Consider the following 12,650-nt stretch of genomic DNA (forward strand, 5'->3'; position numbering starts at 1 on the left):
TCTGCTCTGCACTATATAGTATTGTATATTAGTACACCGCATAGTATATTGTATATTATATGGTAACTCAGTTACGTCTATTCTGCATCGAACATTGTACATATGTCTATACTGAACACTGTGACCTCATTTTCTACTTCTAATTTACATGCTATACTATGTTATTTGATACTTATCTTGTCTAGCACAGTCTCTGGAGCGTAACAGTAAGAAGCATTTTGTATAAAAGTATTCTGTACTTCTGTATGACAACTATTAAAGAAACTTGAAAACTTGAACTTGAACAATGACAGAAAGGAGAGAGAGATGGAGAGAAAGAGACACAAAGATAGAGGGTGAGAGAAAAAAAGAGAGAGAAAGAGAGATAAGTGGAAAGAGAGAAAATGTAATCAGTTTTGACTTGTATTAACCTTAATAGGTATGTGACAAGGTAGAGAGAGAGAGAGAGAGAGAGAGAGAGAGAGAGAGAGAGAGAGAGAGAGAGAGAGCAAATTGACATGAATTCAGAGAGCGAGTGAGAGAAGTGAGAGAGAGAGAGAGAGAATTAATGGATTTGACCTTAGGTGACACAGACTTATTTGAATAAGGACAAAACCAAAGAATATTGTCTCTGCTCTTAAAAAGATAAAATAACTTGGAAGTTAAAAAGCTTTGCAACGTGTCAGATCTGAGGTCAGTTCAGCACAAAACAACAGACACACACACACACACACACACACACCACACACACCACACACACACACACACACACACACACACACACACACACACACACACACACACACACACACACACACACACACACACACCACACACACACACACACACACACACACACACACACACACACACACACACACACACAAACAAACACACACACACCAGGGGTGCCTTAATATTACTTTGGGCTACGGACATTTTGGAGCCCCCCCCCCCCCCCCCCCCCCCAAGCTGTGAGCTCTGGCATAACTAACGTTACCCGACAGAGATGACACAAATAATCAAGTCATAAAAATGTTAAATAAAAAAAACACTGGATAATTAACGAGATGCCAGATGACAGAGTTCAGATAAGAGTAAAAGAAATCAAATCACTCTAGGAAACCGCAGGAAAGAATGCCTTTCCACATAATAACAGAGAGGCTTCATCCATTTTCTTGTGAAGTACCCTGGGCTCACTGTCACTTATCTTACATAACTAGGCTGTCAAGTGCATTTAATTGACGAGGTTCGAGTGTTCGCCTCCCTTAACGTGCCAACGTTGATTCAGCACCACACGTCAGTGGACAGCGACAGATAGTAGCGTTCCCTCCTAATCAGTGAACAGAATATGAAAGTCACATAAAACAACGCGATATGTCAACAATAAGTCACGACAAATGAGTTACATCAGTGAGCAGCAACAGAGAAGATCGGTCTTTTAGATTAAACACACAAACATCTCAAGCAATATTCTGTTGTATTATACTAGTATCTGGTCGTAGCTGTGCATGAGAACCCTGTGACTTCACTGACCCCTTACTGTTCATGGTGCAAGTTATATATATAATATATATATATTATTATATATATGTATATCCATATCTGTCTGAATATACCTGCATATAATCCTTCCATACACCTACTTATACACCTGCATATAACCCATACAACTCTGTATGATACGTATACTAATGCTGTATATATTATTATTATTATTATTAATACCGACTGCTCCTCGAAGCCTGTGCATTAAGGCATTGTATATATATACACACACACACACACTACTGTATAAACACACACACACTACTGTATAAACACACACACACACACACACACACACACACACACACATTCCTATGACTACTTAGGTAAAGATAGTTCCCCCCCCCCCACACACACACACACACACACACACACACACACACACACACACACACACAAGCCCAGACCAAAACTACTGGACATTTCTGGTCGTTACGGCAACCAGCTGGTGACCTTTTGACCCGTCATCTCCTGAGGTCACATGACCTGGCCATTGACAGGAAGTCACGCCCTACTGAAACAGGATGAGATCTGAGGAAATACCCATCATCCTCCTGACTGACACACACGCACACGCACACACACACACGCGCACACGCACACGCACACACACGCGCACACACGCACGACTGCTGTGTGGAGTTACAACCTGAAGAACTGTCAATATTCAACTTTAATATGAATGGTAGTTTATGCATATAGATTATGAATATAGATTATGAAATAGCGTCTGCAGGTTCATTAGAGGTCTGCTCTCCCAGGGTGACGTCATCCAGAGGCGGCCGAGCTCCCGAGACACAGGACATTGATTGATTGATTGATTGATTGATTGATTGAGAAAAGACATTTGCATGAATTGGACAAAAACAGGTGAAAAGAGAAAAATAACAAATTAAAAATATTATATTATATTTTTATATATTATTATACTGAGGTAGGGAGGTTTGTGATCATGTTTTATATTAAAAACAGTTACACACTGAGGTAGGGAGGTTTGTGATCATGGTTTATATTAAAAACAGTTACACACTGAGGTAGGGAGGTTAGTGATCATGTTTTATATTAAAAACAGTTACATACTGAGGTAGGGAGGTTAGTGATCATGTTTTATATTAGAAACAGTTACACACTGAGGTAGAGAGGTCTGTGATCATGTTTTATATTAGAAACAGTTACACACTGAGGTAGGGAGGTCTGTGATCATGTTTTAAATTAAAAACAGTTACACACTGAGGTAGAGAGGTCTGTGATCATGTTTTATATTAAAAACAGTTACACACTGAGGTAGGGAGGTCTGTGATCATGTTTTATATTAGAAACAGTTACACACTGAGGTAGGGAGGTTAGTGATCATGTTTTATATTAAAAACAGTTACACACTGAGGTAGAGAGGTCTGTGATCATGTTTTATATTAGAAACAGTTACACACTGAGGCAGGGAGGTTAGTGATCATGTTTTATATTAGAAACAGTTACACACTGAGGTAGAGAGGTTAGTGATCATGTTTTATATTAGAAACAGTTACACACTGAGGTAGGGAGGTTAGTGATCATGTTTTATATTAAAAACTGTTACACACTGAGGTAGAGAGGTTAGTGATCATGTTTTATATTAGAAACAGTTACACACTGAGGTAGGGAGGTTAGTGATCATGTTTTATATTAAAAACAGTTACACACTGAGGTAGGGAGGTTAGTGATCATGTTTTATATTAGAAACAGTTACACACTGAGGTAGGGAGGTTAGTGATCATGTTTTATATTAGAAACAGTTACACACTGAGGTAGAGAGGTTAGTGATCATGTTTTATATTAGAAACAGTTACACACTGAGGTAGGGAGGTTAGTGATCATGTTTTATATTAAAAACAGTTACACACTGAGGTAGGGAGGTTAGTGATCATGTTTTATATTAAAAACAGTTACACACTGAGGTAGAGAGGTTTGTGATCATGTTTTATATTAGAAACAGTTACACACTGAGGTAGAGAGGTTTGTGATCATGTTTTATATTAGAAACAGTTACACACTGAGGTAGAGAGGTTTGTGATCATGTTTTAAATTAGAAACAGTTACACACTGAGGTAGAGAGGTTTGTGATCATGTTTTATATTAGAAACAGTTACACACTGAGGTAGAGAGGTTTGTGATCATGTTTTATATTAGAAACAGTTACACACTGAGGTAGAGAGGTTAGTGATCATGTTTTATATTAGAAACAGTTACACACTGAGGTAGGGAGGTTTGTGATCATGTTTTATATTAGAAACAGTTACACACTGAGGTAGGGAGGTCTGTGATCATGTTTTATATTAGAAACAGTTACACACTGAGGTAGAGAGGTCTGTGATCATGTTTTATATTAGAAACAGTTACACACTGAGGTAGGGAGGTTAGTGATCATGTTTTATATTAAAAACAGTTACACACTGAGGTAGAGAGGTCAGTGATCATGTTTTATATTAGAAACAGTTACACACTGAGGTAGGGAGGTTAGTGATCATGTTTTATATTAAAAACAGTTACACACTGAGGTAGGGAGGTTAGTGATCATGTTTTATATTAAAAACAGTTACACACTGAGGTAGGGAGGTTAGTGATCATGTTTTATATTAAAAACAGTTACACACTGAGGTAGGGAGGTTAGTGATCATGTTTTATATTAGAAACAGTTACACACTGAGGTAGAGAGGTTAGTGATCATGTTTTATATTAGAAACAGTTACACACTGAGGTAGGGAGGTTAGTGATCATGTTTTATATTAAAAACAGTTACACACTGAGGTAGGGAGGTTAGTGATCATGTTTTATATTAGAAACAGTTACACATTGAGGTAGAGAGGTTAGTGATCATGTTTTATATTAGAAACAGTTACACACTGAGGTAGGGAGGTTTGTGATCATGTTTTATATTAGAAACAGTTACACACTGAGGTAGGGAGGTTAGTGATCATGTTTTATATTAGAAACAGTTACACACTGAGGTAGGGAGGTTAGTGATCATGTTTTAAATTAAAAACAGTTACACACTGAGGTAGGGAGGTTAGTGATCATGTTTTATATTAGAAACAGTTACACACTGAGGTAGGGAGGTTTGTGATCATGTTTTATATTAGAAACAGTTACACACTGAGGTAGGGAGGTTAGTGATCATGTTTTATATTAGAAACAGTTACACACTGAGGTAGGGAGGTTTGTGATCATGTTTTATATTAAAAACAGTTACACACTGAGGTAGGGAGGTTAGTGATCATGTTTTAAATTAAAAACAGTAACACACTGAGGTAGGGAGGTTAGTGGTCATGTTTTATATTAGAAACAGTTACACACTGAGGTAGAGAGGTTAGTGATCATGTTTTATATTAGAAACAGTTACACACTGAGGTAGGGAGGTTTGTGATCATGTTTTAAATTGTCCAGAGCAGTGGTTCTCAAACTTTTTACACCAAGTACCACCTGAGAACGTAGCTGGCTCTCCAAGTACCACCATATGACCGGCGTTAAAATACAGTCTATTCAGCTATGCACAGTTCACACAGGAGGCAAATGTATTCCTAATACCATTATTTATTGTTAACTTTTGTCAGACACAGCCACAATGTACAAAGGGATAGCACTAGAACTAGCAAACACTTCCACACAACTCATACAATGCAAGGGGCATTGAGAACATAATAACTAACATTCTCACATAGCAAGTGAGAAAATTAAGAACAACTGTATTTCAGCAAATGTACTTAATTCTCTCTCTATCTCTCTCTCTCTCTCTCTCTCTCTCTCTCTCTCTCTCTCTCTCACACAGCAAGCAATTGTCCGTCATTCTCTCTCACACTGGGCATCACAAATTATTGTAAAAAAGAAAAGAAAACACATATTCAATACATTTTTGAATGTTTACCCTTTAAATGCCAGTTTGTGTGATGGCATCACAAATTATTGTTAAAAAAAACACACAAAAAGTAAAATATTTACAATATATCAAAAGTACATTTTTCTCGGGGGGATTATTACATGCTAGGCATGTGTCAATGATTAGCAGCAACACATATTTTGATGGATTTTCTGTAATGTCAGATTTAACACCAACTCTTTTCAGAAAAGTGGGAGTATTTCATTTTTTATCTGACATTACAAGAAATCTAAAAATAAATGGTTATGATCAGGGCTGAAGTTGAATTAAAGATGCATGACTGTTTAGACTGCATTACTCTCTGTCACAGTGATCTCCTGGTTGTTCCCCACTTAGATTATCTAACTATCGCGCTGCCGCAACCAGAAACACTGGCCTGGCCTGCTTCTAAGTTCAGTGGCCTGACTGCAATTTTTTTTTTTGCTTTTTTGGAAATGTTTTCAAGTACCACCAGCAATACCACCAAGTACCACTAGTGGTACGCGTACCACAGTTTGAGAACCACTGGTCCAGAGGATAGTGGGGGATTGAGTTTTAGTGTGAGTTGAAGATCGCTCCAGGACCGTGGTGCATTAAAACAAAAGGCAGACAAGCTCAGGTTGAACTTGTGGGACCTTAAGTGTAACCAATCATTTGAGCGGGTTACAGATAAAGTCCATAATTCCAAAGGATCATTGTGATATGGTGGCAATTTTCCACCAACAATGGCCTTGAAGATAAACAGTTAACAGCCTAACCCACCTTAACATGCAGGAGGCACAGAGGAGTGCCGTAACTATCTCCACCAGTAATGAATCTAAGAGCAGAATGATATACCGTGTCTAGGTGTAAAAGAGTGGAAGATGCAGCCTTTCTATAAGTTACATCACCATTAGTCCAATTCTTTGTCTCGGCTTGCTAGTGAGATGTGGTATTTAAAAGTAAACGTTTCATCAAGTCAAATGCCAAGATATAAATATTCAGTGGTTCCATTGGTAAATGGACTGCATGTATATATATATATAACCCTTTTTTTTTTTAATCCAAAGCACTTTACAACTTATGCCTCACATTCACCCATTCACTCACTCACTCAGACACTCACACACCGGCGGCGGGGGGGGGGGGGGGGGGGTGGGCACCGTGGCAAAGTGGCGACCCGCTCACCGGGAGCAGTTGGGGGTTCAGTGTCTTGCTCAAGGACACGTCGACACGCTGCCCGGGAGGAGCCAAGAATCGAACCGATGAGCCACTGTCGCCTCGTTTAGAGTAGATATACACGTAAACAATTATAAACTATGTAAAATATATATAATGTAATATATATAATATAATTTTTTTATTTTTTATTATTATCTCCCCCCCCCCCCCCCCTCCTTTTTCCGATTTTTCTCCCATCCCACTGTTAGTCGTTATGCCAATTCCCAACCCCCTTCCTGGTTGTTGCGCACTCCCCCCCTACTGTTGGTCCGAGAGGCCGGAGACTGTCACATGCTTTCCTCCGACGCATGTGCAGCCAGCCGGCAGCCAACCTGGCCGCGCAGATTCTCACCGGGAGAGTGTAACGTGTGGGAGGCCGCACTACCTCTCTCCAGATCCTACCCTCGCTGTGCAGGCGCCCCGACCGAACTGTAGGGGTCGCTGTCCACAACGCCCAGGACCCACCCATCAGCTTTCCCACCCCCTAACACTGCCAATTGTGTTAGTGTGAACGACCAGCCAAGCTGATAGCAACGCGGAGAGCTGGACTCGAATACCAGCGTCTCCAGCGTTGATGGCGAGCGCCTTGCCCACTACACCACCTAGCCGCCTATATATAATATAATATGTAAAATATATATAAAACAGGAGGGAAGACTGTCATGTTTTAAACTGTGGATACCAAACAGAGAAGGTAAAGACGACTTTGAACTGTTGAACAGTAATCCAGAACTATTTTATTGCACTGTAAAATATATATAAAATATAAATAAATATATATATTTTAAATCTATTCTATTCTACAATTTTATTGCACTGCACTATTGCACTATTTTACTCTGTCTATTTTACCTTACTCTTGTTATTATTGTCTATTTAAAACTGAATCAAACCATAAACTAGGTGCCGCCTGTTGGGATGTTAGATCCTAATGTGAACAACTGTGATTTTATATGTCTGCACTTTATGTGCTCATTTTATGCCTTATGTCTTTTTTCTGTTGTGAAGCACTTTGAGCTGCAGTTTCTGTGTGAAAGGTGCTATACAAATTATTATTATTATTATTATTATTATTATTATTATTATTATTATTATTATTATTAATTATTATTATTATTATTATTATTATTATTATTATTATTATTATTATTATTATTATTATTATTATTATTATTATTATTATTATTATTATTATTATTATTATTATTATTATTATTATTATTATTATTATTATTATTATTATTATTATTATTATTATTATGTTTCTGGATCTAGGAGATAGCATACATGTTGTTTTTCCAGCGTTCAGCACCAGTTAAAAGCTTGATGAAAGCCTCCTGCAGGGCCTCACAGGGAGGTTGGAGGTTATCCATCATTAGCTGAACAGAGTCAGAAATACAATACATTATAGTCCTGGTATCAATGGCTTGCAATGTTTTAATACAACACTGGAGGTGGAGGGATTAAAGGAACATTTGAGCCACTGAGCACATGAGATACGTATCTTATCACCTTTCATCTGCACCTTTGTTTACACTGTTTATTTTTCCTCGTATTTGTATATTCAGATCTAATTGTCCATACCCGTACCTCCCCTCCCCCCCATGCTGCTATTATGCCCGGATTTTCCCAAAGGGGATCAATAAAGGAATATCTTATCTGATCTTATCTGATCTTATCTGATCTTCTGTCCTTCTCACAATAGAACCAAAAAAAAAATGCCAAGTGGTCCTTTAACTATACAACATACTTAGGCCTATAGTCCACAGGGGGATTTTTTTGTAGTTTTGTCTATGCGTTGACTTTCTCTTTTAAAAGCGGTGCATCTTGTCTGGATGGATGAAACCGGAGCTTAACGGAACCCGCTGACGTCATGATTAATGGCCCCCGTCCGCACGTTATTTATGATACTTTAGATAACATGGTGTTTTCTCTTCAACCAGCACCATGGAGAGGTCTTCACATCCAGCGCCATGGAGAGCTCTTCACATCCAGCGCCATGGAGAGCTCTTCATGTCCAGGACCATGGAGAGCTCTTCATGTCCAGCGCCATGGAGAGCTCTTCATGTCCAGGACCATGGAGAGGTCTTCACATCCAGCGCCATGGAGAGCTCTTCACATCCAGCGCCATGGAGAGGTCTTCATGTCCAGGACCATGGAGAGCTCTTCACATCCAGCGCCATGGAGAGGTCTTCATGTCCAGGACCATGGAGAGCTCTTCACATCCAGCGCCATGGAGAGCTCTTCATGTCCAGGACCATGGAGAGGTCTTCACATCCAGCGCCATGGAGAGCTCTTCACATCCAGTGCCATGGAGAGGTCTTCACATCCAGTGCCATGGAGAGCTCGTCATGTCCAGGACCATGGAGAGCTCTTCACATCCAGCGCCATGGAGAGCTCTTCACATCCAGCGCCATGGAGAGCTCTTCACGTCCAGGACGCGTCTATTCGAAAGGCAACCGGTTCATGCTTCCGCGTTCGCATTTTGCGCTCTGATTGGCCACTGCTGTTTCTGGGCGCACCAATCGTGTGACGGCAAGTTCTATCGCCGGTTAAGCTTAGGCGACTCTTTCGAAGTTGGTTAAGGTTAGAGTTTGTCTTTAGAGCAGGGCGATAGAACGCCAGCCCTGACTCCAAACTCTAACCTTAACCAACTTCGAAAGAGTCGCCTAAGCTTAACCAGTGATAAACTAGGCGTTAGGTAGTTTGCTGCTGGTCGAGGCGGAAATGGGCGCGTCACGTGACCAGAAACGTCAGTGGCCAATCAGATTCGCAAAACGCATGAACCGGTTGCCTTTCGAATAGACGCGTCCAGGACCATGGAGAGGTCTTCACATCCACAGAAACTGTGACAACTGGGTTTTAGGTCATGAGGTCATGTCATGTTGTTTTGTGGACGGAGAGATTTTCTAAAACACCGACAGGATAATTTTTTTTTGGAAAACCCTGTTTTCGTGAACTCTGCCTTTGACAAAGAACTGTGTGCTACGGCGTACAACAGGTTATTAACTATACAACATACTTTACCATTAGCAGGACAGCATTACTACTTACTGTACTAATAACTACACTATGGACTCCATATGTACAGGCGTATTAGAATAACACAGCAAAGCCAACAGATGGCACTGTGGACTGGTCTCTCTCTCTCTCTCTCTCTCTCTCTCTCTCTCTCTCTCTCTCTCTCTCTCTCTCTCCCTCAGCTCCAGTTTTATGGTATGAAAGCAGCATTAATAAACCATCTAATAGCCTAGTGTAATAGAGAAATAGAGAGAGAAAGAGAGAAAGAAAGAGCCACAGAACATTTTCTTTTTAACATCAGCATGAGCCTTTAGTTAGACAGACACACACACACACACACACACACACACACACACACACACACACACACACACACACACACACACACACACACACACACACACACACCACACACACACACACACACACACACACACACACACACACACACACACACACACACACACACACACACACACACACACACAGTGTACCTCAGCATCATTTTAACAACAATATCACCAGCACTCGCCGCTTCAGGACACACACACACACACACGCACACGCAGCCAGCATGCACTGTGCACATCACTTCATAGTAATATTAGTGTGTATTCTTGACCTTGACCTAGTAATATTAGTGTTGATTCTTGACCTTCTAACTACACACCCTCAAGACCCTACGCTCTATTACTACTGCCCAGTGTTTCCCATTAATTACATAGACTGTGGCGGCCGTCTAATTAGTCCCGCCACAGTTTTATAATGAACCCCCAAAATTAATACATAATTTTTTTTATTATTTTTGTATTATTATTATTATTATTATTATATTTTTTTAAATATAAAGTTTGCCAATAGGGATGTATCAGTAGTATTGGCAGTGGTAGTAGTCGTAATAGTATCCACTATATTCTTTTATTTTCTAAAAAATAAACCAGAGGGCCCAAGGTTCACCCACCACAGTCTCATAAAATCCTGTGGGAAACACTGACTGCCTAATATGCAACTGTTCCATTATGCCTATACTACTACCTACTATGCTACTATGTCCACTCTATACTACTATGCACTCAGAGTGAATCACTCAAGTTCAACACCGCTAGATTAACAACACCACACTGACCCTTCGCTGCCAGAGTTGTGCCCTTCCTGCTGACAGTGTACAGTGTCGTCGTCGTCCCCCCCCCCACCCCCAATGTACAGCCCCCCCCCCACCCACCCACCCAACCCCACCCCACCTACCCAACCTCCTCCAATGTTTCTACGTCAAATGTATATACACTCTTTTTCTGGACACTTTTTGTATCACAAACAGTACTGTATTTGCAAATCTGGTATGTCATAAATGTATAGATGTAGCAGTACTGACTATCTGTATGTCGTGTGTGTCATATATGTTATGATGAATTGAAAATGGGGACCCTGATGTAAACAAGACGAAGCCTTTCTCTGGCCTGCATCCCCTTAACAATTGTATGTATTGAGCTGTACTGTACTGTACTGTACCCATTCTGCAATCTGTTAATAAACTTTTCAATCAATCAATCAATCAATCAAAGACTTGCTGTACATAACTTGTAAGTCACTTTGGATAGAAGTCATCAGCTAAATGACTAAATGTAAAATGTACTCCATTATACGTCTCTGTTCAGAATCCACCACCTGTCGGGTATCTACTACCAGTCAGTTCCTTATAGGGCTGACCTTCGAATGTTCTTTTGGCATTCGAAGCTTCGGGGCCGAGATTCGATTTTAATTCGAAGCTTCGAGATAAAAATAAATAAATAAAAAATGTAATAATACTTTTATTATTTTATGTTGTGGGACTTGTACAGCACTTGGTTCAACTTTGTCAGTGCTGTAAAGTTTAAACCTTTTTAAATCTTAGACAAACGAAACACTTTGCTTTCATGAAATATTGTAAGCCGTCGTTTGAGGCTTTATAAAAGCAGCACAATGAACACAAATCTGTCAGTGCCGAGTCCGACCTCATCTTAATAACAAACAGCATTGCTTGTTGTAGTTAACAAAGAGAGGCAGAGTTGATTTTGCAAAAAAAAAATTATAATAATAATAATTATATTCTAATTTTCCCATTCGAATCCCATGCCCATCGAACGAAGCTTCCAAGTATTTAACTCAGCCCTAGTTCCTTACCTTAGGAGGTCTGTCCGCGATGTTCCAGAAGACGTCAGTGGCGGGGCACAGGTGTGAGGGAGGGGAGATGGGGAAGAGCTGGGGGAGGGAGGGGCGTGGGGAGAAGGGTGACAGGGGGGAGTAGGGGGAGGCCATCATGTCCGACATGGAGCAGCTGTGGGGGACGTCACGACCGGACCGAAGATTGGCATTCTGGGAGAATAAAGAATAAAACAAAAACAAAGATGACAATTCAGAATACTATGAGTTTACCTGTAGGCTCTATCCAGGAGGACACTCTAGTGTAGTAGATCTGGGCTCTAGCCAGAAAGAGTGAGTGAGTGAGTGAGTGAGTGAGTGAGTGAGTGACAGTGTACATATGTTACAGAGTGAGTGAGTGAGTGTGTGTGTGAGTGACTGAGTGAGTGAGTGAGTGAGTGAGTGTTACAGCGTGTGAGTGACTGAGTGAGTGACAGTGTGCATATGTTACAGAGTGAGTGAGTGAGTGAGTGAGTGAGTGAGTGAGTGAGTGAGTGAGTGAGTGAGTGAGTGAGTGAGTGTGTGTTACAGCGTGTGAGTGAGTGAGTGAGTGAGTGAGTGAGTGAGTGAGTGAGTGAGTGAGTGAGTGAGTGAGTGAGTGAGTGAGTGAGTGAGTGAGTAACCTGGTTAAAGTGAGCTCTCTGCATGGCGGGGTACAGGGCTCGAGCTGCTTCCAGAGCCCAGTCTAGAGCTCACCTGGCTGGGCAGACCAGCAGAACACAGCAGCCTGGCTAGACTAGCCTCCTGGAGCTCCATCTGAGGGAGAGAGACACACACACACGCACACGCACATACACACACACACACGCACACGCACACATGTAAATGGTTGGTG

General features: G+C 40.7%; 1 protein-coding gene across 1 annotated transcript in view; it reads right to left on the bottom strand.

Moving 5' to 3' along the window:
- The window catches only part of LOC311248680 (misshapen-like kinase 1), a gene marked incomplete at both ends in the record, with an annotated part of 36,486 nt that extends 23,915 nt beyond the window's left edge, over window positions 1–12,571 (bottom strand). Inside the window, 2 exons of the mRNA XM_084339525.1 lie at window positions 11,798–11,989; window positions 12,512–12,571. Coding sequence (XP_084195651.1) covers window positions 11,798–11,989; window positions 12,512–12,571 — 252 coding nt within the window. The remainder of the gene's footprint in view (window positions 1–11,797; window positions 11,990–12,511) is intronic.
- Between the last annotated feature and the right edge of the window lie 79 nt (window positions 12,572–12,650).

The sequence above is a fragment of the Notolepis coatsorum genome, assembly GCF_963971535.1.
Source record: "Notolepis coatsorum genome assembly, contig: SCAFFOLD_1674, whole genome shotgun sequence".
Taxonomy (NCBI): Eukaryota; Metazoa; Chordata; class Actinopteri; order Aulopiformes; family Paralepididae; genus Notolepis; species Notolepis coatsorum.